The sequence below is a fragment of the Salvelinus namaycush genome, chromosome 28 (genome assembly GCF_016432855.1).
Source record: "Salvelinus namaycush isolate Seneca chromosome 28, SaNama_1.0, whole genome shotgun sequence".
NCBI classification, from domain to species: Eukaryota; Metazoa; Chordata; class Actinopteri; order Salmoniformes; family Salmonidae; genus Salvelinus; species Salvelinus namaycush.
Genome location: NC_052334.1, coordinates 6863234 through 6890672, shown reverse-complemented (window position 1 = coordinate 6890672; position 27439 = coordinate 6863234). Strand labels below are relative to the sequence as shown.

The 27439-nt window shown below is 44.1% G+C and overlaps 1 protein-coding gene across 1 annotated transcript in view; it reads left to right on the top strand.

Annotated features, from left to right (window-relative positions):
* Nucleotides 1–281: 281 nt before the first annotated feature.
* LOC120023003 (intersectin-2-like) overlaps nt 282–27439 on the top strand; it is a 113305-nt gene continuing 86147 nt past the window's right edge. Inside the window, 1 exon segment of the mRNA XM_038966955.1 lies at nt 282–432. Within this exon segment, the coding sequence (XP_038822883.1) occupies nt 282–432 (151 nt within the window).

Here is a 27439-nt window from a genome sequence, read left to right as displayed (position 1 = left end):
CCAACCATTAGTTGATGCATGCAACCCGTCTTAGGACGGGTATACGACCAATAACTGACCGCAAAACTGACCTTAGATCAGGGGTGGAAGGATGTGACACGTCCGAAGATGGATGACGAGGAGGAGACCTGGCTGACGACTGTGGCACATTTTGCGGGCATGGCCAGGCCAGCGATAGCCAGACTATGAAATTGGGTTAAGGAACAGAAGGTGGGTATGTTCTGCAAACAATACAGTGGATGAAGGTGAGGCATGAGTGTGGTGAACTGATAGACGTGGTTATGGACAGCGAGGAAGAAGAAGGAGCCCAGTGCAGGACGGAAGATGTGTTGAGGAAGAATGGCACCAAGTACTACAAACCATACTCTGCTGTCTCTGATGGCTCAGAAATGGAACCTGACGAGAGTGAGGATGAATTACCTGTGGTGGCAGGTGTGGTGGAGACCTCCCGATGGTCATGCAGAATGATTCTGCCCCAGTTGGAGTGACATTTTTGGAGAATGTGGATCCCTGCCTTTTGGCTGACCCACATTTAGTGTCAGGCTGGGTGGAAAATAAATTGGTTACAGTTAAATCAGTGATGTGATAATTTTCCATGTTTCTTCCACCCAGATGGAGCAGGTGCTTCGCATCACACGTCTTGAGTCAAGATCTGTGACTTGCTTTGTTCTCCGGAGCAGGGCACCTTTAAAAGGAGTGATTATTGGGGTGGCGTTAAGTGTGGAGGTGGTGCAACTGAAATAAAGGATTGCCTGTGTCTGTGACGCCCATTGTTTGGTGTGACGCAGACCCGGTGGCGAGCGTGTTGAAACTGAGAAGACACAGTCTGTCCTTTTGAGTTTTGAAGTGGAGTCTTTAACTGGCAATGTCATGTTAGTATATGTCAGTTATCCCTTGAGAGCTTTTGTGCCGAACCCACTAAGGTGTTTTAGATGCCAAGCTTATGGTCATGATGCAACAGTGTATAGGATGGAGATTCCAAGATGTGAGAATTGTGCAGGAGGGCATGGGACAAACAAATGTGTCGTATCGTGGGGATCAGAAGTGTCGTATCGTGGGGATATGTTGCTGGGGATCAGAAGTGTCGTATCGTGGGGATATGTTGCTGGGGATCAGAAGTGTCGTATCGTGGGGATATGTTGCTGGGGATCAGAAGTGTCGTATCGTGGGGATCAGAAGTGTCGTATCGTGGGGATATGTTGCTGGGGATCAGAAGTGTCGTATCGTGGGGATCAGAAGTGTCGTATCGTGGGGATATGTTGCTGGGGATCAGAAGTGTCGTATCGTGGGGATCAGAAGTGTCGTATCGTGGGGATATGTTGCTGGGGATCAGAAGTGTCGTATCGTGGGGATCAGAAGTGTCGTATCGTGGGGATATGTTGCTGGGGATCAGAAGTGTCGTATCGTGGGGATCAGAAGTGTCGTATCGTGGGGATATGTTGCTGGGGATCAGAAGTGTCGTATCGTGGGGATCAGAAGTGTCGTATCGTGGGGATATGTTGCTGGGAATCAGAAGGTCCCGGTGCAATAGAGACAGTTTGAGGTTGTCAGAGTCGAACAGAAGGTGCCGTATGCTGAGTAGAGGATGATAGGTCAGAGGTGAGTAGTAGTCCTAGGCCAATACATAGAGATACAAATTTGTGCTTCAGTAAGGTTGGCTTCTTAGCATTAATTGCCATGGTTATCACCTGTACCGCATAAATCAAATGCAAATAACAGAGAATAGATGTTGTGTTGACAGCTGCAGAGAAGTAGCTGGTTCAAATCCAGGCTACATCACATCTGGCCGTGATTGGGAGTCCCATAGGGCGGCGCACAATTGGCCTAGCTTCGTCCGGGTTGGGCTGGGGTAGGCAGTCATTGCAAATAAGTATTTGATCTTAACTGATTTGCCTAGTTAAATAAAGGTTAAATTAAACATTTTTTTTTAAGTACTTGGGTGTACAAGGTTTTACTGCAGAAGAGCAACAAGGTGTGTTGAACGAAAGAGACCTGTCCTCCCAGGCCACCAGCCTGGAGTAGGAGCAGTAAGGGTCAAAGTTATGCTATATAGGTGTAATTGTTGCTACAATTTTAAATGGTGATTCCTTTAAATGTTTGTATCACCAAATGTAACGTGATCGACCACACACTCCCGCACAGTAGGTGGCGGCATGCACAGACAAATGTTCGAACGTTACGATACCGAAGAAGAAGATTGTCTAATCAGCTGGATAACTCCATGCGCGCTCCCCTCCTCCCAGTCAAACTTCGCCGTGCCCGCGCACCGGCGATCCGCCTATCATCCATGTTGTCTATGTGACCAAGCTGTCAGCAACAGGTCTGGTTTATTAAACTACACATTGCTCTCGGAATTACACCATTCTGCCATTACGAGACGGCTGCATAACGCCAGGGAGACCTTGTCGGGGCTATTTAGATTTTTTTTACTGCGGACAGAAAAGAAGATGAAGTTTATGTTTTTTTTCTCCCCATGGAGAGAGGTAAGCGACCCCAAACTGCCTTTCCCAGCGAGCCCATGTTATTTTTGTTGGGAAGATATTGCTTGCGAAAACATTGAGCTACTGCCCGTCCTTACATTGAGTTGTTGCCCTTATTTAAATAAAATATTGATTGAATGTACTTAGCTACGTAATAATTGTATTATGCCTAACTAGGGATTTTTTTGTTGATGCACTTGAAATATGGATTGTTTTTTAAATCAACACTGATAGTGTGCCTTCCTCACACGAACTTGTTTGAAGTTGGTCGAACTAAAAGATTAGCTAAAATGGCAAAGAAGACGTTGCTATCTAGATAGCCAATAATTAGTCTGTTGTGTTTAAAACCGTATTTCATGCACAAAAACTCCCTTAGATTTCTCAAACCAAACTTGTTGAGCAGGTTGCTAATTTGTCTCTCTTGTTTGAGACAAGTGATCAGAGAATTCCACAGTAGCCAGCTAGGTGTCAGTTTTAGATCTGATAGTAGCAGTACAACATAACACAATGCAAAGTGCTTCTGATACTATCGATACTGTTAGCCTACATTGTAAATAAACTAAGCCGTCCTATCCTCCACTTGAACGGTTGTTTTGTGTCTGATGTTGTCCATGGATCTACATACCCAGGGACGTCACAGCAATTTCAATCATTATCATCTGGTCATTCCAAACAGTATAAAGATCATACTGTATAAAGCATCGTGCCTGTTTACTTTTTGTTTTCTGGCAGCAAACCTTGGTGATGTGATTCTACACAGATGTAACATCCCATCCCCCAGACAGGCTGCTGTTGTTGATAGTGGAGTGGACATGGTATTAGATGTGTTATCTTCTATTAGGCCTGCATTCATTTGGGTAGCGCTGAATGATCCAGACTCACCTGTATATAGCAGGTGGGGAAGGTTGAACTCATGGTTGATTATTTAACACTGTCAAACAGACTGCACTGCACACAACCTGCTTTGTTTTCCATAACTTGAGGACCATCGAATAGGGATCAACAACAGAGCTAGTGAGGAACGGGGATAAACAGAGCTGTGACAGGGGACATGGATACACAGAGCTGTGACAGGGGACATGGATAAACAGAGCTGTGACAGGGGACATGGATAAACAGAGCTGTGACAGGGGACATGGATAAACAGAGCTGTGACAGGGGACATGGATAAACAGAGCTGTGACAGGGGACATGGATACACAGAGCTGTGACAGGGGACATGGATAAACAGAGCTGTGACAGGGGACATGGATACACAGAGCTGTGACAGGGGACGGGGATAAACAGAGCTGTGACAGGGGACATGGATAAACAGAGCTGTGACAGGGGACATGGATAAACAGAGCTGTGACAGGGGACATGGATACACAGAGCTGTGACAGGGGACGGGGATAAACAGAGCTGTGACAGGGGACATGGATACACAGAGCTGTGACAGGGGACATGGATACACAGAGCTGTGACAGGGGACGGGGAGAAACAGAGCTGTGACAGGGGACATGGATAAACAGAGCTGTGACAGGGGACGGGGATAAACATAGCTGTGACAGGGGACATGGATAAACATAGCTGTGACAGGGGACATGGATAAACATAGCTGTGACAGGGGACATGGATACACAGAGCTGTGACAGGGGACATGGATAAACAGAGCTGTGACAGGGGACATGGATACACAGAGCTGTGACAGGGGACGGGGATAAACAGAGCTGTGACAGGGGACATGGATAAACAGAGCTGTGACAGGGGACATGGATACACAGAGCTGTGACAGGGGACATGGATAAACAGAGCTGTGACAGGGGACATGGATAAACAGAGCTGTGACAGGGGACGGGGATAAACAGAGCTGTGACAGGGGACATGGATAAACAGAGCTGTGACAGGGGACATGGATAAACAGAGCTGTGACAGGGGACATGGATACACAGAGCTGTGACAGGGGACGGGGATAAACAGAGCTGTGACAGGGGACATGGATAAACAGAGCTGTGACAGGGGACGGGGATAAACAGAGCTGTGACAGGGGACATGGATAAACAGAGCTGTGACAGGGGACGGGGATAAACAGAGCTGTGACAGGGGACATGGATACACAGAGCTGTGACAGGGGACATGGATACACAGAGCTGGGACATGGATAAACAGAGCTGTGACAGGGGACATGGATACACAGAGCTGTGACAGGGGACATGGATACACAGAGCTGTGACAGGGGACATGGATACACAGAGCTGTGACAGGGGACATGGATACACAGAGCTGTGACAGGGGACATGGATAAACAGAGCTGTGACAGGGGACATGGATACACAGAGCTGTGACAGGGGACATGGATAAACAGAGCTGTGACAGGGGACATGGATACACAGAGCTGTGACAGGGGACATGGATACACAGAGCTGTGACAGGGGACATGGATAAACAGAGCTGTGACAGGGGACATGGATAAACAGAGCTGTGACAGGGGACATGGATACACAGAGCTGTGACAGGGGACATGGATACACAGAGCTGGGACATGGATAAACAGAGCTGTGACAGGGGACATGGATACACAGAGCTGTGACAGGGGACATGGATAAACAGAGCTGTGACAGGGGACATGGATAAACAGAGCTGTGACAGGGGACATGGATACACAGAGCTGTGACAGGGGACATGGATACACAGAGCTGGGACAGGGGACATGGATACACAGAGCTGTGACATGGATAAACAGAGCTGTGACAGGGGACATGGATACACAGAGCTGTGATAGGGGACATGGATACACAGAGCTGTGACAGGGGACGGGGATAAACAGATCTGTGTTAGGGGACGGGGATAAACAGAGCTGTGACAGGGGACATGGATACACAGAGCTGTGACAGGGGACATGGATACACAGAGCTGTGTTAGGGGACGGGGATAAACAGCTGTGTTAGGGGACGGGGATAAACAGATCTGTGTTAGGGGAACGGGGATAAACAGAGCTGTGTTAGGGGACGGGGATAAACAGATCTGTGACAGGGGACATGGATACACAGAGCTGTGTTAGGGGACGGGGATAAATAGAGCTGTGTTAGGGGACGGGGATAAACAGATCTGTGACAGGGGACATGGATACACAGAGCTGTGTTAGGGGATGGGGATAAACAGAGCTGTGTTAGGGGACGGGGATAAACAGATCTGTGACAGGGGACATGGATACACAGAGCTGTGTTAGGGGATGGGGATAAATAGAGCTGTGTTAGGGGACGGGGATAAACAGAGCTGTGTTACGGGACGGGGATAAACAGAGCTGTGTTAGGGGATGGGGATAAACAGATCTGTGACAGGGGACATGGATACACAGAGCTGTGTTAGGGGATGGGGATAAACAGAGCTGTGTTAGGGGACGGGGATAAACAGATCTGTGACAGGGGACATGGATACACAGAGCTGTGTTAGGGGATGGGGATAAATAGAGCTGTGTTAGGGGACGGGGATAAACAGAGCTGTGTTACGGGACGGGGATAAACAGAGCTGTGTTAGGGGACGGGGATAAACAGAGCTGTGTTAGGGGACGGGGATAAATAGAGCTGTGTTAGGGGACGGGGATAAACAGAGCTGTGTTAGGGGACGGGGATAAACAGAGCTGTGTTAGGGGACGGGGATAAATAGAGCTGTGTTAGGGGACGGGGATAAACAGAGCTGTGTTAGGGGACGGGGATAAACAGAGCTGTGTTACGGGACGGGGATAAACAGATCTGTGTTAGGGGACGGGGATAAACAGATCTGTGTTAGGGGACGGGATAAACAGAGCTGTGTTAGGGGACGGGGATAAACAGAGCTGTGTTAGGGGACGGGGATAAACAGAGCTGTGTTAGGGGACGGGGATAAACAGAGCTGTGTTAGGGGACGGGGATAAACAGAGCTGTGTTAGGGGACGGGGATAAACAGAGCTGTGTTAGGGGACGGGGATAAACAGAGCTGTGTTACGGGACGGGGATAAACAGAGCTGTGTTAGGGGACGGGGATAAACAGAGCTGTGTTAGGGGACGGGGATAAACAGAGCTGTGTTAGGGGACGGGGATAAACAGAGCTGTGTTAGGGGACGGGGATAAACAGATCTGTGTTAGGGGACGGGATAAACAGAGCTGTGTTAGGGGACGGGGATAAACAGAGCTGTGTTAGGGGACGGGGATAAATAGAGCTGTGTTAGGGGACGGGGATAAACAGATCTGTGACAGGGGACATGGATACACAGAGCTGTGTTAGGGGACGGGGATAAACAGAGCTGTGTTAGGGGACGGGGATAAACAGATCTGTCTTAGGGGACGGGGATAAACAGATCTGTGTTAGGGGACGGGGATAAACAGAGCTGTGTTAGGGGACGGGGATAAACAGATCTGTGTTAGGGGACGGGGATAAACAGATCTGTGTTAGGGGACGGGGATAAACAGAGCTGTGTTAGGGGACAGTGACAAACAGAGCTGTGTTAGGGGACGGGGATAAACAGAGCTGTGTCGAGACAGGGACATGGATAAACAGAGTTGTGTCAAGGGACGGGACGGGGATAAATAGAGCTGTGTTAGGGGACATGAATAAAAGAGAGCTGTGATATTGAAAATTTCTAAATTTGTCAGTCCAAAATGCCTTTTTAATGACCTGTTACCAAGTCCTTTACGGTTTCTATTCCTTTTAGTTTTCCATGCGGACCAATGCATCGGTGAATTCCTAAAAGCTATCCAAGGATTGTTCCAGAAGGTTGTGTTTTTAGGGAGTAATACTGGTTCTTGTAGAATACATTTCATTTTCTTCCATGTTTTTATAGTGATGTTAACTATGAATTTGTTAATGTTCTTAGCATTATCCTTTGAAAATAGACAGGGATAAATATTCTGGGGATGAGCATGCTCATCTTCAATATGTTCCCATTGTTTCTCTTTAGTGCGTTGAACTATATGTCACAAGTAGAAGCCCTGGAATAGCGAGTTGATACACTTCCAAGTCAGGAAGGTTAAAACCACCCTCAGACTATGGGAGATGTAAAACTTTCCTTTTTATTTTGAATTTTATTGGCCCATATAAAGTCTTATGACCGAGTATAAGTATACTTTTTTTTTAAGGAACATCTTCAGTAGGGTAATTGGTATTACTGAAATTATATACTGTACTGAACTGTAGTCTTCTCTACTTTACTGAACTCTACTGTGCTGTACTTTGATGTTGAAACTTGTGAAACAGACGTCTATGATTGGTTCAGATTTGGTCCTATGTGGACCAACCAAATTTGGTCTTGTTTTGGGGTAGAACTCATTACAATAATAGCCAGTGTGTTGTTTAATACCCAAATATGCAAAGGAGGATATTGTATATTTATATGTTTTTGTGTACCTATTTAGGATACATCACCATGAAGAGAATGACATTCATATCCATCATTATGCATTTCTGTAGTACAGATCCCATGATGAAATACTGTTACCGGGTGTAAATCCACTTCACTTAATGTTAACCTAGTTCAATAACCAAAAGAGATTTTTTTCAAAGTCATTGTGTCATGTCGTAGCTGACACCCCGTTCTTTCTGAAGACATCGGTGAATCTTAATTCGGAGCAGATATTTAAGACTTTTTGGAAAACATGGGGAGACAAAAAAACGAAGAGATTTTACCGAAATTCTCTTACCAAACTTTGCATTTGCACAGTTCTTCCAGTTAACATGGTTTTGTAAAATGTTCTGTGTAAATTTGTTAAAAATAGTCTTTGAGCATAGAGTTGTATGGTTCGTTAAACTTTGAAATCAATGGTTTATGTTTGGAATACATTTTAAGTGATACATCTTGAGTCTCAACGTAATTCCATTACCATGGAATTGCCCATAACCCAAACTATACCAACAGTAGCTAGCCGTTCTCCAGCTCTGGTCTTGACTGTGATCAGGGAGAGATTTTAAGTAGCTTCACACCCATTAATCCAGATTAAGCCTTCATCCAGATAGCCAATCCAGCCTAGATGAGATCAGGTGACCTAATATTCTCTAGATCAAGGTTAAGTTCATCGTTAGAACCATTGAGCTAAATGATTCATTTAGCCTTAAGATGCTTTTGGGAAACCGTGCCCTGATCTCCATCTTGTCTGTGATTGGCTGTGGAGAACCTCATCCTTGTTAGGTCCAGGCAGATATACAGATATTTACAATGTGCCTGGAGAGGTCTTCAATATGTCAAGGACCACATCAATATGCTATAGATGGGTTGCAGTGACGATCGGTGCTGTTTTTAAGATCAGGGAGGATGATTTATTTTTGTTTAAATAGCATTGCCTTATTTCTATTACAGCATATTGGATGACTGTCATTCATATGCCATTTAGAATTTTGAGTAATCGATGTGAAAGACAGTGACACATTCAATACCACCTTGCACACTCTTGCCTGCATCTAGCTGATCTAGGGTGTAATCATTAATCCAACAGTGTCACCTCTTGCCTGCATCTAGCTGATCTAGGGTGTAATCATTAATCCAACAGTGTCACCTCTTGCCTGCATCTAGCTGATCTAGGGTGTAATCATTAGTCCAACAGTATCACCTCTTGCCTGCATCTAGCTGATCTAGGGTGTAATCATTAGTCCAACAGTATCACCTCTTGCCTGCATCTAGCTGATATAGGGTATAATCATTAGTCCAACAGTAACACCTCTTGCCTGCATCTAGCTGATATAGGGTGTTATCATTAGTCCAACAGTGTCACCTCTTGCCTGCATCTAGCTGATATAGGGTATAATCATTAGTCCAACAGTGTCACCTCTTGCCTGCATCTAGCTTATCTAGGGTATAATCATTAGTCCAACAGTTGCAAACGAGAGTTTCTATTGGACAAATTCAGGTATGTTTATCCCCATTTCGTTCCGTTTTTAAGAACCGTTTCTCAACTGAATTGGCGGAACGAATACACCCCTGATCACACGCAAACAGTTCAACAGCATGGTCACTTTGATCCTTGTATATATCATTATTGATTCTTGTATATATCATTATTTATCACAACTATTGACATGCTCTCCTCTCACCTTTTCCCTTCGCTTGTGGACTTCAGTGCACAACACATCAGCGGTCTGTGACCAGGTGAAAAAACCTTTCTATGCCAAACCTTTTTATCATGACTGCTAACTGCTACACACAGCCTACATCATTGTCACCTCATATTCAAAATGATTGAGAACTAACACGTTAGTAAACCTGCTACAATCATGCAATACAGTGTACAGTCAGAAAGCAATTTAGCAGTTACATCGGTGGGCCCCAGTGGCAATAAAGTAATACAACTAAAAGCTTACCTTGACTTGGAAGAGTTACAGTATTGGATAGCCATAGCCAGCTATCTAACATAGCATCCCTCTCTGTTTGAGTAGGCTAAACTAGTGAAAGTGAATAAATACTACCAAATATCTCTCTCTCTCTCCTTGATTTTGGAAGAAATGATTTGGTAAAAACTGTTAAACTATTGTCTTTCTCTCTCTGAGTCAACTACCCACCACATTTTACGCACTGCAGTGCTATCTAGCTGTAGTTTATGCTTTCAGTACTAGATTAATTCTCAGATCCTTTGATTGGGTGGACAACATGTCAGTTCATGCTGCATGATCTCTGATAGGTTGTAGGACGTCCTCCGGACTTTGTCATTATTACTGTGTAAGTCTATGGAAGGTGGTGAGAAGCATGAGCCTCCTAGGTTTTGTATTGAAGTCATTGTACCCAGAGGAGGACAGAAGCTAGCTGTCCTCTGGCCTCAGCATGGTGCTACCCTACAGAGTGCCGCTGAGGCTACTGTAGACCTTCATTGCAAAACAGTGTGATTTAATAAATGATTTGGTGACGTGGATGTATTTAGTATAGTTTTATCTAAAAAGGATAACTTTTAAATGTTTCACAATTTTTATTTTTATGAAATTCACATTAGAGGATGGTCCTCTTCCTTCTCTGAGGAGCCTACACTGACGGGTTGGTTGTTAGCAACAGAACCGATGAGCGTGGTCCTATGGGGCTGAACAGACAGGGTTGGCTTAGACCAGGGATGCACCATATATCGGTAAGCATATCGGAATCGGACGATATTAGCTAAACATGCCAACATCGGCATCGGCCCAGTGTCTAGTTTAATGCCGATGTGCAAAACCGATGTCAAAGCTGACGTGCATACCAATATAACGTAAGTGGATGACGTAATGACGCCACAAAAAATACAGCGCTACACAGAACAAAAGCAGGAAAATACTAAGCGCACTTCCAACATCTAAACAAGTCGAGCAGTCATTTGAAAGAGTAAGAACATTTTTGTGAGACAACTCAAAGGTGAAATCCATTAACGCCAAGATAATGGAATTCATTGCCCTTGACAATCAACCATTCTCTGTCGGGGATGATGTTGGCTTTCGCTGACTGGTCGAGCACCTCGAGCCCTGGTACACTCTACTAAGTAGGTGCTATTTTTCAGGAAGTTGCCCTACCGGAGTTACACAGTATTGTTGAAACGCACATCCATGAACTACTTACTATGGGCGTCACTGCTATTAGCTTCATGACTGACAATTGGACCAGCGATGTCAGCCCTATGAGCAATGCTGAGTCTGACGGCACAGTGGGTCGACGAGGATTTCGAAACTGAGGAAAGCCGTATTGCATGCTCAAGAATGAGCTGGTTCTCATACGCTGCTGCCATTCCAATGGCATTTGAAAACATGTTTGAAACATGGAAACATGAACACACTAACTCGCTCCATTTGAACAACTGACTGGAGAAATAAGCTCCTCAACTGCATTTGTAGCAGACGTGTCATGGCATTGAAACGCCTGCTCAACAAAACCACCGACGCAGACCGTGGGGTTAACACTTGCAGAAGTACTCTACAAGAGGCTGTGAACAAGCGATTCGGTGGCATTCTCTCTGAGCCTCTTTACTGTGTCGCCACCATGCTCGATGCTAGGTACAAGGACCGCTACTTCGATGCAGACAAGAAACATTTGCGTGAAATGTTACAGACACAGCTGGACAAGATGGAAACGGACACAGTGACAGTGCACACCAAGGAAGAAAGGCCACGGACACAGCTGAAACTTCACTGCTTGACATGTATGATGAAATCCTGGTTGAGAATGAACAAATGAACAACGAAACAGCACAGCAAGTAAGTGAAAGAAATATGTTTTGATTATGTTTTACTGGTAATGGGGACATACAGTGGGGAGAACAAGTATTTGATACACTGCCGATTTTGCAGGTTTTCCTACTTACAAAGCATGTAGAGGTCTGTAATTGTTATCATAGGTACACTTCAACTGTGAGAGACGGAATCTAAAACAAAAATCCAGAAAATCACATTGTATGATTTTTAAGTTATAAATTTGCATTTTATTGCATGACATAAGTATTTGATACATCAGAAAAGCAGAACTTAATATTTGGTACAGAAACCTTTGTTTGCAATTACAGAGATCATACGTTTCCTGTAGTTCTTGACCAGGTTTGCACACACTGCAGCAGGGATTTTGGCCCACTCCTCCATACATACCTTCTCCAGATCCTTCAGGTTTCGGGGCTGTCGCTGGGCAATACGGACTTTCAGCTCCCCTCCAAAGATGTTCTATTGGGTTCAGGTCTGGAGACTGGCTAGGCCACTCCAGGACCTTGAGATGCTTCTTACGGAGCCACTACTTAGTTTCCCTGGCTGTGTGTTTCGGGTCGTTGTCATGCTGGAAGACCCAGCCACGACCCATCTTCAATGCTCTTACTGAGGGAAGGAGGTTGTTGACCAAGATCTCGCTATACATGGCCCCATCCATCCTCCCCTCAATACGGTGCAGTCGTCCTGTCCCCTTTGCAGAAAAGCATCCCCAAAGAATGATGTTTCCACCTCCATGCTTCACGGTTGGGATGGTGTTCTTGGGGTTGTACTCATCCTTCTTCTTCCTCCAAACACGGCAAGTGGAGTTTAGACCAAAAAGCTCTATTTTTGTCTCATCAGACCACATGACCTTCTCCCATTCCTCCTCTGGATCATCCAGATGGTCATTGGCAAACTTCAGACGGGCCTGGACATGCGCTGGCTTGAGCAGGGGGATCTTGCGTGCGCTGCAGGATTTTAATCCATGACGGCGTAGTGTGTTACTAATGGTTTTCTTTGATACTGTGGTCCCAGCTCTCTTCAGGTCATTGACCAGGTCCTGCCATGTAGTTCTGGGCTGATCCCTCACCTTCCTCATGATCATTGATGCCCCACGAGGTGAGATCTTGCATGGAGCCCCAGACCAAGGGTGATTGACCGTCATCTTGAACTTCTTCCATTTTCTAATAATTGCGCCAACAGTTGTTGCCTTCTCACCAAGCTGCTTGCCTATTGTCCTGTAGCCCATCCCAGCCTTGTGCAGGTCTACAATTTTATCCCTGATGTCCTTACACAGCTCTCTGGTCTTGGCCATTGTGGAGAGGTTGGAGTCTGTTTGATTGAGTGTGTGGACAGGTGTCTTTTATATAGGTAACGAGTTCAAACAGGTGCAGTTAATACAGGTAATGAGTGGAGAACAGGAGGGCTTCTTAAAGAAAAACTAACAGGTCTGTGAGAGCTGGAATTCTTACTGGTTGGTAGGTGATCAAATACTTATGTCATGCAATAAAATGCAAATTAATTACTTTCTGGATTTTTGTTTGTCTTTGTCTCTCACAGTTGAAGTGTACCTATGATAAAAATTACAGACCTCTACATGCTTTGTAAGTAGGAAAACCTGCAAAATCGGTAGTATATCAAATACTTGTTCTCCCCACTGTACGTAAATGCCAACAAAATAACTTTTTGGTCTGTGTGTGTGTGTGTGTGTGTGTGTTGTTTCTACTATTTAACTGTACTAGAATGCTTAAAAGGCCGCTAAAATTTTAAAGATCGGTTATTGGTATTATTTTTTTTGGCAATAAACATATTGGATATCGGCCAAAAATTTCATAACGGTGCATCACTACCAGAGACAGAGAGACACAGAGACTGTTGACGTCATGTAAACTATATTTCCTTTCCAATGTTTATTGAAACATAAATACAATTGCACAATGAGCACATGTTGATTCTCAAATACATTGATACAGTTGTTGGTTAGCTAGCTAGTGAATTTGAGCCATATTAGCATAGACATGGCATCAGTCAAAACACCTCAAAACAAGACATGGTATCAAGAACCAGATGAAACTAGCTCAAACGAGTCACTTACGATTCCCCACAGTTTCTTGTCATTATTGCTAACTATCTGGCTGTCCAGAATCACAACAAACAGACTTCTGCCCCATTGAAACTCCTGCATCGTTTTCCTAACGTTGTCAGCTGATCCGTCTGTAGGCCCAACGATCATCTGTACAGGCCTGTGTAGAGGGAGTTTCTAGATGGAACTCACCCAAAGGCTTCAGGGTGAAACAATGGAGGGAGAGGCATGCCCCGAAAGAAAGAAAAGTCAACATCATTAATCTGTGATCATGTTGCAGTGATTCAAATGGCTCTATAGTTTACCATTTAAAGTCCTGATGCAGACAAGGACTGGTCACCGTGGTGAGATGGGCTTTAGGCCACGTCACGGCTAGGCGTATCCCTCTATCCACCCTACATGCTCTCATTCTCACAGCTTTTTTTCTCCTTTTTCTATATTTCTCTCTCAGAACTGTCAGTCTGCATTCCTGAGCTGTGACAGGATGACTCAGGTGTGTGTTGAGTCAGCGTTCATCGCCCTGAATGGAAATAGCCTCTATAGACCAGTGAGAGGTATAGACAGTGACTGTGTTGTTCCTAGCCTCTCTCTTTTCTGTCCGGTCTCTGTATCTCAGCCCTGATTTGTGTTGTGTTATTCCCTGTTGGTAGAGTAGAACTCCCACAGAGAATGATGACAGGGTTAACTGGTGTTCTGATGATGTCATCTCTACAGGCCCAGAGTTGTCACTCTGTTCTCTCTGTAGCGGTATTCTCTCCTTTTCAACACAAGATGTGGTCAGTGCAGAATCCATATACTTATTTTTTGAGTGCTAGTTGGCTTTGGTTGTGAGGCCGGTAGGACATAATACAAATCCTCTAAAACGACATTTGAGGCGTTATGGTAGAGAAATTAACATTACATTTGCTGGCAACTGCTCTGGTGGACATTCCTGCAGTCAACATGCCAATTTCTTGCTCCCTCAAAATTGAGACATCTGTTGCATTGTGTTGAGTGACATCTGCACATTTTAGAGTGGCCTTTTATTGTCCCCAGAACAAGGTGCACCTGTGTAATGATCATCCTGTTTAATCAGCTTGTTGTTATGCCACACCTGTCAAGTGGATGGATTATTTTGGCAAATGAGAAATGCTCACTAACAGGGATGTGAAAAATGTGTGCACAACATTTGAGAGAAATAAACCTTTTTCTGTGCGTATGGAACATTTCTGGATTCTTTTATTTCAGCTCATGAAACATGGGACCAACACTTTGTGTTGCATTTTATATTTTTGTTCAGTGTAAATACACTGTAAATGTATATGATGGTGTGTATAGACACTATGGACAGTGTATGAATAGAAAAGGTGTGAACAGCAGTAGTTATTTAGCCTTGACTAGAATACAGTATTTACATATGAAGTGGGTAAAACAGTATGCAAACATTATTAAAGTGACTATTGCTCATTGACTCTATGTACATAGGGCAGCAGTCTGTAAGGTGCCGGGTAGAGTACCAGGTGGTAGCCGGCTAGTAACAGTGACTAATGTTCAGGGCAGGGTACTGGGCGGAGGCTGGCTGATGATAACTATTTAACAGTCTGATGTCCTGGAGATAGAAGCTGTGTTTCAGTCTCTCGGTCTCAGATTTGATGCACCTGTACTGACCTCACCTTCTGGATGTTAGCGGTGTGAACAGCAGCTTTGATGCACCTGTACTGACCTCACCTTCTGGATGTTAGCGGTGTGAACAGAAAGTGGCTCGGGTGACTGAGGTCCTTGATGGCCTTCCTGTGACACCGGGTGCTGTAGATGTCCTGGAGGGCAGGCAGTGTCCCCCCGGTGACTCACCACCCTCTTTAGAGCCCGGCCGTTGCGGACGGTGATACAGGTCGACAGGATGCTCTCAATGGTGCATCTGTAGTAGTTCCTGAGGGTCTTAGGGGCCAAGCCAAACTTCTTCAACCTCCTTGTGTTGAAGAGGCGCAATGTTGCACCTTCACCACACTATCTGTGTGGGTGGACCATTTTCAGGTTGTCAGTGATGTGCACTGTGATGAGGCAGCCTTAGTCTGGCCTCATCACCATTTTAAAATGGAAGTTCATATTATCTTTAAATGCTTCAAAGTATATACATGTGTGGTTTGGATAAAGTGCACAAGTCCGTGGCTATCTACCAGTTTAGGTGTTCCTGACTTTAGTTGTTTGCTACAGACTTGGTTGCTCAGGTTTAAGCCAGGTGTGGTGTGTTAGATAATTAGCATGTAGTTCAGCCACGCGTTCAGTCTCCCTCATTAGTAGTTCTAATCATGTTCTATTTGATGTAGCTCTGCCTTTTAAACTAAGTTGTACATGAATCATGTTCTATTTGATGTAGCTCTGCCTTTTAAACTAAGTTGTACATGAATCATGTTCTATTTGATGTAGCTCTGCCTTTTTAAACTAAGTTGTACATGAATCATGTTCTATTTGATGTAGCTCTGTCTTTTAAACTAAATTGTACATGACTAAATATGGTAATTTTAAACTAATGAATGCAATTAACGAATCATGTTTTCCATAGTGTTACCTGGTCTAATTAACAAGTAAAGTTATTATAATTAAATGCTGATTCTCATTGGTTAATAAGTGTGGGTGGGGTTGAGGATCAAAGGGGATAAATGTTTTCCTTTTCTTTCAGCTGAGAGTTGAACACCATTTTACAATGTGCTCCATCGCAGTTTGTTGTTGTACTGGCAGTTGATTTTGGCTGTTCTGGTATTTAGTCCCAGTAAGGGGAGTTGGACTCTGTTTAGAGCTGGAAAAGGGGTAATCCCCTAGTTATGCTGTTTACCATTTAGGCCCAGTCTTAGCTGCAGTAGGAACCCTATTGAGGGGCTGAGCTTTAGACTCGCCATCATCTGTCATTTTTTGTGAGTTTTCGTGTCCTGAATGTTGCTACTATGGACTGTTTGAGACAAGCCTTGTATCCCGAAACCCTGTATCTGTAATAAATTCAAGTATTGTTTTTCTATAATCGTGTGTCCTCTTCATTCCAACCTATCACCTCCCTTGGCTTCTCTGGGTCTGCTATTTTATATGCACACTGAGGAACTTGAAGCTTTTCACCCTCTCCACTCATGTGGTCGGGGACGTGCTTTCTCCTGAAGTCCTTGATCAGCTACTTTGTTTTGTTGACGTTGAGGGAGTGGTTATTTTCCTGGCACCACTCCTCCAGGGCACTCTCCTCCTTCCTGTAGGCTGTCTCGTTGTTGTTGGTAATCAGGCCTACCTCTGTTACCTGAAAACTTGATGATTGAGTTTGAGGCGTGCATGGCCACGTAGTCATGGGTGAACAGTGAGTACAGGAGGGGGCTGAGCACGCACCCTTGTGGGGCCCCTGTGGTGATGATCAGTGTGGTGGAGGTGTTGTTGCCTTCCTTCAGTACCTGGAGTCGGCCCGTCAGGAAGTCCGTGACCCTGTTGCACAGGGCGGGGTTCAGACCCAAGGCCCCCGAGCTTAGTGATGAGCTTGGAAGGCACTATGGTGTTGAAGGCTGAGCTGTAGTTGATGAACAGCATTCTTACATAGGTATTTCTCTTGTCCAGGTGGGATAGGCAGTGCGATTGCTACATCCATGGATCTGTTGGGGCGGTATGTAAATTGTTGTGGGTCTAGGGCAGGGGTGTCAAACTCATTCCATGGAGGGCCGTGTGTCTTTTTTATTTTTTGAATTTTTCTTAAGACCTAGACAACCAGGTGAGGGGAGTTCCTTACTAATTAGTGACTTTAATTCTATCAAGTACAAGGGTGGAGCGAAAACCCCCAGACATTCGGTCCTCCGTGGAATGAGTTTGAGGCGTGGTCTAGGGTGTCGGGTAAGATGGAGGTGATATGATCCTTGACTAGTCTCTCAAAACACTTCATGATCACAGAAGTGAGTGCTGCGGGGCGATAGTAATTTGGTTCAGTTACTTTCACATTCTTGGGTACAGGAACAATGGTAGCCATCTTGAAGCAAGAGGGGACGACAGACTGGGAAAGGGAGAGATTGAATATATCCGTAAACACTCCAGCCAGCTGGTCTGCACAAGCTCTGAGGACGCGGCTAGGGATGCCGTCTTGCAAGGGTTAACATGCTTAAATGTTTTACTCGTGTCGGCCACGGAGAACGAGAGCAGACAGTACTCGCGAGCAGACAGTACTCGCAAGCAGACAGTCCTCGCGAGCAGACAGTCCTCGCGAGCAGACAGTCCTCGCGAGCAGACAGTCCTCGCGAGCAGACAGTCCTCGCGAGCAGACAGTCCTCGCGAGCAGACAGTCCTCGCGAGCAGACAGTCCTCGCGAGCAGACAGTCCTCGCGAGCAGACAGTCCTCGCGAGCAGACAGTTCTCGCGAGCAGACAGTTCTCGCGAGCAGACAGTCCTCGCGAGCAGACAGTCCTCGCGAGCAGACAGTCCTCGCGAGCAGACAGTCCTCGTGAGCGGTGGTGGCCCACGTCGGCGGCACTGTGTTTTCCTAGAAGCGGGCGAAGGTGTTTAGCTTATCCGAGAGCAAGGCGTTGGTGTCGGCGACGTGGCAGGTTTTTGCCTCTATAGTCTGTAATTTTCTGGAGTCCCTGCCTGGAGTCCCTGCCTTTCTGTCTTCAGAAAGTATTCACCCCCCCAGGGACTTTTTCCACATTGTGTTGTGTTACAGCCTGAATTTAAAATGGATTAAATTAAGATTCTGTGTCTCTGTCCTACACACACTACCCCATAATGTCAAAGTGCAATTTTGTTTTTAGGAATTTTAACACATTTTATAAAAAATTAGAAGCTGAAATGTCTTGAGTCAATAAGTATTCAACCCCTTTGTTATGGCAATCCTTCAGGAGTAAAAATGTGCTTAAAAAGTCACATAATCAGTTTCATGGACTCACTCTGTGTGCAATGACAGCATTTAACATGATTGTTGAATAACTACCTCGTTTCTGTGCCCACACACAATCTCTCAGTCCAGCAGTGAATTTCAAACACAGATTCAACCACAGGGAGGTTTTCCAATGCCTTGCACAGAAGGGCACCTATTGGTAGATGGGTAAAAAAGCAGACATTGAATATCCACTTGAGTATTGTGAAGTTATTAATTACACTTTGGATGGTGTATCAATACACCCAGCCACTACAAAGATACAGGTGTCCTTCCTAACTCAGTTGCCGGAGAGGAAGGAAACCACTTATGGATTTCACCATGAGGCCAATGGTGACTTTAAAACAGTTACAGAGTTTAATGGCTGTGATAGGAGAAACTGAGGATGGATCAACAACATTTGTAGTTACTCCACAATACTAACCTAATTGACAGAGTGAAGAGAAGGAAACCTGTACAGAATACAAAAAATCCAAAACAACCATCCTGTTTGCAATAAGGCACTAAAGTAAAACTGCAAAAAAATGTGGGAAAGAAATTAACTTAATGTCCTGAATTGAAAGTGTTATGTTAGGAGCAAACACAACACATTACTGAGTACCACCAAGCATTGTGGTGGCTGCATCAGGTTATGGGTATGCTTGTTATCGGCAAGGACTTGGGAGTTTTTTAGGATAAAAAGAAACGGAATAGAGCAAAGAACAGGCAAAATCCTTGATGAAAACCTGGTTCAGCCTGCTTTCCAACAAATACTGGGAGATGAATTCACCTTTCAGCAGTACAATAACCTAAAACACAAGGCCAAATATACACTGGAGTTGCTTACCAAGATGACATTGAATGTTCCTGAGTGGCCTAGTTACAGTTTTGACTATGGAAAGACTTGAAAATGGCTGTCTAGCAATGATCAACAACCATCTTGACAGAGCTTGAATAATTTTTAAAATAATGATGTGCAAATATTGTACAATCCAGGTGTGCAAAGCTCTTAGACTTAACCAGAAAGACTCACAGCTCAAATCACTACCAAAGGTGATTCTAACATGTATTGACTCAGTGGCATGAGTACTTATGTAAATTAGATATTTAAGTATTTCATTTTTAAATACATTTGCAAAAATGTCGAAAAACCTGTTTTCACTTTTGTCGTTGTGGGTTATTGTGTGTACATTTTTGAATTCAGTATGTAACAAAATGTGGAATAAGTCCGGGGGTATGAATACTTTCTGAATGTCTCATGTCTGAGACGTTGAATTGCGATGCGAACAAACGATCCAATTCAGGAAAGTTTCATTCCTGGTCGTAATGCTGCTGAGCAACCGCCGATCTAATATCCAAAAGTAATTTTTTGGCAAATAATTTAGGCATTAACACCAACAACAACAAAAAGTACTCCAAAGTTGTCTAGGAGTTAGGAACAGGGTGACCATGTCTGTCAGTGTCATCTTGTTATTCAGAGCTGCTAATGGGGGTACAGGGTTTGTCTGCCCACCTATCGGCTCTTTCACCGCCGGTGAGATCAGTACACCGCCTGATACACCAGATCGTGCTTTGTGCTTAACTAAGTGATGAGATAATTAACACCATGGACTCAGTTATGGCTATCATAAACTTTATCCAATCAATGTTGCTTTTTTTCGTAGTCTGCTGGGCATCAAAATCTACTTTTACGTAATGAAGTTGAGTTTGTTAAGCAAGGATAATAATGCTGTCAAGAGAGCAGTTGGGTTTGTTAAGCAAGGATAATAATGCTGTCAGGATGAAGTTGGGTTTGTTAAGCAAGGATAATAATGCTGTCAAGATGAAGTTGGGTTTGTTAAGCAAGGATAATAATGCTGTCAAGATGAAGTTGGGTTTGTTAAGCAAGGATAATAATGCTGTCAGGATGAAGTTGGGTTTGTTAAGCAAGGATAATAATGCTGTCAAGATGAAGTTGGGTTTGTTAAGCAAGGATAATAATGCTGTCAAGATGAAGTTGGGTTTGTTAAGCAAGGATAATAATGCTGTCAAGATGAAGTTGGGTTTGTTAAGCAAGGATAATAATGCTGTCAGGATGAAGTTGGGTTTGTTAAGCAAGGATAATAATGCTGTCAAGATGAAGTTGGGTTTGTTAAGCAAGGATAATAATGCTGTCAAGATGAAGTTGGGTTTGTTAAGCAAGGATAATAATGCTGTCAAGATGAAGTTGGGTTTGTTAAGCAAGGATAATAATGCTGTCAAGATGAAGTTGGGTTTGTTAAGCAAGGATAATAATGCTGTCAGGATGAAGTTGGGTTTGTTAAGCAAGGATAATAATGCTGTCAAGATGAAGTTGGGTTTGTTAAGCAAGGATAATAATGCTGTCAGGATGAAGTTGGGTTTGTTAAGCAAGGATAATAATGCTGTCAAGAGAGCAGTTGGGTTTGTTAAGCAAGGATAATAATGCTGTCAAGATGAAGTTGGGTTTGTTAAGCAAGGATAATAATGCTGTCAAGAGAGCAGCCTTCGTGAGCTTAGGGAAGAGCTGGTTGCCTCCACAAGCAAGCCAACAAATATCAAGCGAAAATGCTTGATGAGGAGTTCCTATCAGATGTTGTTTTGTTTTTGGTGATCTAAGGAAAAGGAATCCCATGTATAAAATGTCTTGCCCGCTGTAAATAACCTTTTTCTACTAGAGGTCGACCGATTAATCGGAATGGCCGATTTAATTAGGGCCGATTTCAAGTTTTCATAACAATCGGTAATCTGCATTTTTGGACACCGATCATGGCCGATTACATTGCACTCCACAAGGAGACTGCGTGGCAGGCTGACTACCTGTTATGCGAGTGCAGCAAGGAGCCAAGGTAAGGTGCTAGCTAGCATTAAATGTATCTTATAAAAAAACAATCATTCTTAACATAATCACTAGTTAACTACACATGGGTGATGATATTACTATATCTAGCTTGTCCTGCGTTGCATTTAATCGATGCCTGTTAATTTATCATTGAATCACAGCCTACTTCGCCAAATGGATGATTTAACAAGCGCATTCGTGAAAAAAGCACTGTCGTTGCACGAATGTACCTAATCATAAACATCAATGCCTTTCTTAAAATCAATACACAGAAGTATATTTTTTTAAACCTGCATATTTAGTTAAAAGAAATTCATGTTAGCAGGCAATATTAACTAGGGAAATTGTGTCACTTCTCTTGCACGCAGAGTTAGGGTATATGCAACAGTTTCGGCCGCCTGGCTTGTTGCGAACTAATTTGCCAGAATTTTACGTAATTATGACATAACATTGAAGGTTGTGCAATGTAACAGCAATATTTAGACTTATGGATGCCACCCGTTAGATAAAATACGGAACGGTTCTGTATTTCACTGATAGAATAAACGTTTTGTTTTCGAAATGATAGTTTCCGGATTTGACCATATTAATGACCTAAGGCTCGTATTTCTGTGTGTTATTAGGTTATAATTAAGTCTATGATTTGATAGAGCAGTCTGACTGAGCGGTGGTAGGCAGCAGCAGGCTCGTAAGCATTCATTCAAACAGCACTTTCCTGCATTTTGCCAGAAGCTCTTCGCTGTGCTTCAAGCCTATCAACTCCCGAGATTAGGCTGGCAATACTAAAGTACCTATTAGAACATCCAATAGTCAAAGGTATATGAAATACAAATGGTATAGAGAGAAATAGTCCTATAATAACTACAACCTAAAACTTCTTACCTGGGAATATTGAAGACTCATGTTAAAAGGAACCACCAGCTTTCATATGTTCTCATGTTCTGAGCAAGGAACTTAAACGTTAGCTTTTTTTTTACATGGCACATATTGCACTTTTACTTTCTTCTCCAACACTTTGTTTTTGCATTATTTAAACCAAATTGAACATGTTTCATTATTTGAGACTAAATTGATTTTATTGATGTATTTTATTAAAATAAAAGTGTTCATTGTTCATTCAGTATTGTTGTAATTGTCATTACAAATATATATATAAAAATCTGCCAATTAATCGGTATCAGCTTTTTTTGGTCCTCCAATAATCGGTACCGGTATTGAAAAATCATAATCGGTCGACCTCTAGACATAACTCACGTGCCCTGTCCTTTTCTCTGCACTTTCCCAGTACTTTTCTTTTCCTCAGTGTTGTAGTGTTGACCACTGTTAACGGGTTGGGAAGGTGCTATGGTTGTTATTACATACACCTTTCTTCACAAACACCTCTACTTCACACACACCTCTACACACCTCTACTTGCCATTCACCTGTGGGGACAGGCCGACAGACAGGCAGACAGACAGACAGGCAGGCAGGCAGGCAGGCAGACAGACAGACAGACAGACAGACATACATACAGACAGACAGACAGACAGACAGACAGACAGACAGACAGACAGACAGACAGACAGACAGACAGACAGACAGACAGACAGACAGACAGACAGACAGACAGACAGACAGTTGACAACCTGGTGTTGTCATTCAGGGTTTCTTCTCAGTAATGTAAAGAATGTCCATGTTAGTAGAACACACACACACACACACACACACACACACACACACACACACACACACACACACACACACACACACACACACACACACACACACACACACACACACACACACAGTGTTTTCTACGTTTTTCCTGTTAATTGTAATTGATCTGTATAGTAGAACAGTCTGCCATGCGTTCTCCTGACCACTGTAACCACTATAATGGCTGCTGGCTTGTTCATGTCGGTTAATGTTGTGTTTGAGTTTGGCAGCAGCTCTTTTACAGGTTACATTATCCTGCTGTAGCTGGGGAGAACAAGGGGATTTTTTATGTAACCTTTATTTAACTAGGCAAGTCAGTTCAATAAGAACAAATTCTTATTTACAATGACGGCCTACCCCGGACAAACCCGGACGACGCTGGGCCAATTGTGCGCCGCCTTATGGGACACCCAATCACGGCCGGATGTGATACAGCCTGGATTCGAACCAGGTACTATAGTGAAGCCTCTAGCACTGAGATGTAGTGCCTTAGACCGCTGCACCACTCGGGAGTTGGGACGTGGCCCTGGTGTCTCTGTAGCAGTAGAGTTGGGACGTGGCCCTGGTGTCTCTAGCAGTAGAGTTGGGACGTGGCCCTGGTGTCTGTAGCAGTAGAGTTGGGACGTGGCCCTGGGGTCTCTGTGTGTGACTCTAAGGGCAACAGGAGAAACCCTGTTAACCTGCTGACCAATGAGAAACTGAGCAGCTGCTCCTCTCCCTTTATCTCTCTCTCTTTATCTCTCTCTTAGTCCTCCCTCCCTCTTAGCCCTCACTCTCTCTGCCAGAGTTGGGGTGAGCAGTGCTCTGCCCTCCCTTCATTATTAATGAGAGGACGTTTTGCTCTGTGTGTTTGTGTGCTTGGACACTAGTGTGGGTGTGTGTTTTTTGCAGATGACTGCAAGCTAGCCGGCTGAGTAGAAGAACGGGAGGCGCCCCCTCTGCCACCTGCAGCCATGAATGGTAAGACCACGGCTTTATTAGTGTGTGTGTATGTGTGTGTGTGTGTGTGTGTGTGTGTGTGTGTGTGTGTGTGTGTGTGTGTGTGTGTGTGTGTGTGTGTGTGTGTGTGTGTGTGTGTGTGTGTGTTCGGTCGTTTTCCCGCTCTCCCTCAATGGCACATTCAGCTGTATTATCATTTTGTGCTGAGTCTCCCCCCTCCAGACTGTCCTCGCTGCAGGAGAAGGTTATAGCTCACTGTGCTGTTCACTGCAGCACCACTCTGTCTCTGTATCTCACTATCCAGCTCCTGTAGTCTACTGTACCTGAGTCTGTTCTACTGTTGTATCTACTGTCTACTGTACCTGAGTCTGTTCTACTGTTGTATCTACTGTCTACTGTACCTGAGTCTGTTCTACTGCTGTATCTGCTGTCTACTGTACCTGAGTCTGTTCTACTGCTGTATCTACTGTCTACTGTACCTGAGTCTGTTCTACTGCTGTATCTGCTGTCTACTGTACCTGAGTCTGTTCTACTGCTGTATCTACTGTACCTGAGTCTGTTATACGGCTGTATCTACTGTCTACTGTACCTGAGTATGTTATACTGCTGTATCTACTGTCTACTGTACCTGAGTCTGTTCTACTGCTGTATCTACTGTCTACTGTACCTGAGTCTGTTCTACTGCTGTATCTACTGTACCCGAGTCTGTTCTACTGCTGTATCTGCTATCTACTGTACCCGAGTCTGTTCTACTGCTGTATCTACTGTCTACTGTACCTGAGTCTGTTCTACTGCTGTATCTACTGTACCTGAGTCTGTTATACTGCTGTATCTACTGTCTACTGTACCTGAGTCTGTTATACTGCTGTATCTACTGTCTACTGTACCTGAGTCTGTTCTACTGTTGTATCTACTGTCTACTGTACCTGAGTCTGTTCTACTGCTGTATCTGCTATATACTGTACCTGAGTCTGTTCTACTGCTGTATCTGCTGTACCTGAGTCTGTTCTACTGTTGTATCTACTGTCTACTGTACCTGAGTCTGTTCTACTGCTGTATCTGCTATCTACTGTACCTGAGTCTGTTCTACTGCTGTATCTACTGTACCCGAGTCTGTTCTACTGCTGTATCTACTGTACCTGAGTCTGTTCTACTGTTGTATCTACTGTCTACTGTACCTGAGTCTGTTCTACTGCTGTATCTGCTATCTACTGTACCTGAGTCTGTTCTACTGCTGTATCTACTGTACCCGAGTCTGTTCTACTGCTGTATCTACTGTACCTGAGTCTGTTCTACTGCTGTATCTGCTATCTACTGTACCTGAGTCTGTTCTACTGCTGTATCTACTGTACCTGAGTCTGTTCTACTGCTGTATCTGCTGTCTACTGTACCTGAGTCTGTTCTACTGCTGTATCTGCTATCTACTGTACCCGAGTCTGTTCTACTGCTGTATCTACTGTACCTGAGTCTGTTCTACTGCTGTATCTACTGTCTACTGTACCTGAGTCTGTTCTACTGCTGTATCTACTGTACCTGAGTCTGTTCTACTGCTGTATCTAGTGTCTACTGTACCTGAGTCTGTTCTACTGCTGTATCTGCTATCTACTGTACCTGAGTCTGTTCTACTGCTGTATCTACTGTCTACTGTACCTGAGTCTGTTCTACTGCTGTATCTACTGTACCTGAGTCTGTTCTACTGCTGTATCTACTGTCTACTGTACCTGAGTCTGTTCTACTGCTGTATCTGCTATCTACTGTACCTGAGTCTGTTCTACTGCTGTATCTACTGTCTACTGTACCTGAGTCTGTTCTACTGCTGTATCTACTGTACCTGAGTCTGTTCTACTGCTGTATCTACTGTCTACTGTACCTGAGTCTGTTCTACTGTTGTATCTACTGTCTACTGTACCTGAGTCTGTTCTACTGCTGTATCTACTGTACCTGAGTCTGTTCTACTGCTGTATCTACTGTCTACTGTACCTGAGTCTGTTCTACTGCTGTATCTGCTATCTACTGTACCTGAGTCTGTTCTACTGCTGTATCTACTGTCTACTGTACCTGAGTCTGTTCTACTGCTGTATCTGCTATCTACTGTACCTGAGTCTGTTCTACTGCTGTATCTACTGTCTACTGTACCTGAGTCTGTTCTACTGCTGTATCTACTGTACCTGAGTCTGTTCTACTGCTGTATCTACTGTCTACTGTACCTGAGTCTGTTCTACTGCTGTATCTACTGTCTACTGTACCTGAGTCTGTTCTACTGCTGTATCTACTGTCTACTGTACCTGAGTCTGTTCTACTGCTGTATCTACTGTACCTGAGTCTGTTCTACTGCTGTATCTACTGTCTACTGTACCTGAGTCTGTTCTACTGTTGTATCTACTGTCTACTGTACCTGAGTCTGTTCTACTGCTGTATCTACTGTCTACTGTACCTGAGTCTGTTCTACTGTTGTATCTACTGTCTACTGTACCTGAGTCTGTTCTACTGCTGTATCTACTGTCTACTGTACCCGAGTCTGTTCTACTGCTGTATCTACTGTCTACTGTACCTGAGTCTGTTCTACTGCTGTAACTACTGTACCTGAGTCTGTTCTACTGCTGTATCTACTGTCTACTGTACCTGAGTCTGTTCTACTGCTGTATCTACTGTCTACTGTACCTGAGTCTGTTCTACTGCTGTATCTGCTATCTACTGTACCTTAGTCTGTTCTACTGCTGTATCTACTGTCTACTGTACCTGAGTCTGTTCTACTGCTGTATCTACTGTACCTGAGTCTGTTCTACTGCTGTATCTACTGTCTACTGTACCTGAGTCTGTTCTACTGTTGTATCTACTGTCTACTGTACCTGAGTCTGTTCTACTGCTGTATCTACTGTACCTGAGTCTGTTCTACTGCTGTATCTACTGTCTACTGTACCTGAGTCTGTTCTACTGCTGTATCTGCTGTCTACTGTACCTGAGTCTGTTCTACTGCTGTATCTACTGTCTACTGTACCTGAGTCTGTTCTACTGCTGTATCTGCTATCTACTGTACCTGAGTCTGTTCTACTGCTGTATCTAGTGTCTACTGTACCTGAGTCTGTTCTACTGCTGTATCTACTGTACCTGAGTCTGTTCTACTGCTGTATCTACTGTCTACTGTACCTGAGTCTGTTCTACTGCTGTATCTACTGTCTACTGTACCTGAGTCTGTTCTACTGCTGTATCTACTGTCTACTGTACCTGAGTCTGTTCTACTGCTGTATCTACTGTACCTGAGTCTGTTCTACTGCTGTATCTACTGTCTACTGTACCTGAGTCTGTTCTACTGTTGTATCTACTGTCTACTGTACCTGAGTCTGTTCTACTGCTGTATCTACTGTCTACTGTACCTGAGTCTGTTCTACTGCTGTATCTGCTATCTACTGTACCTGAGTCTG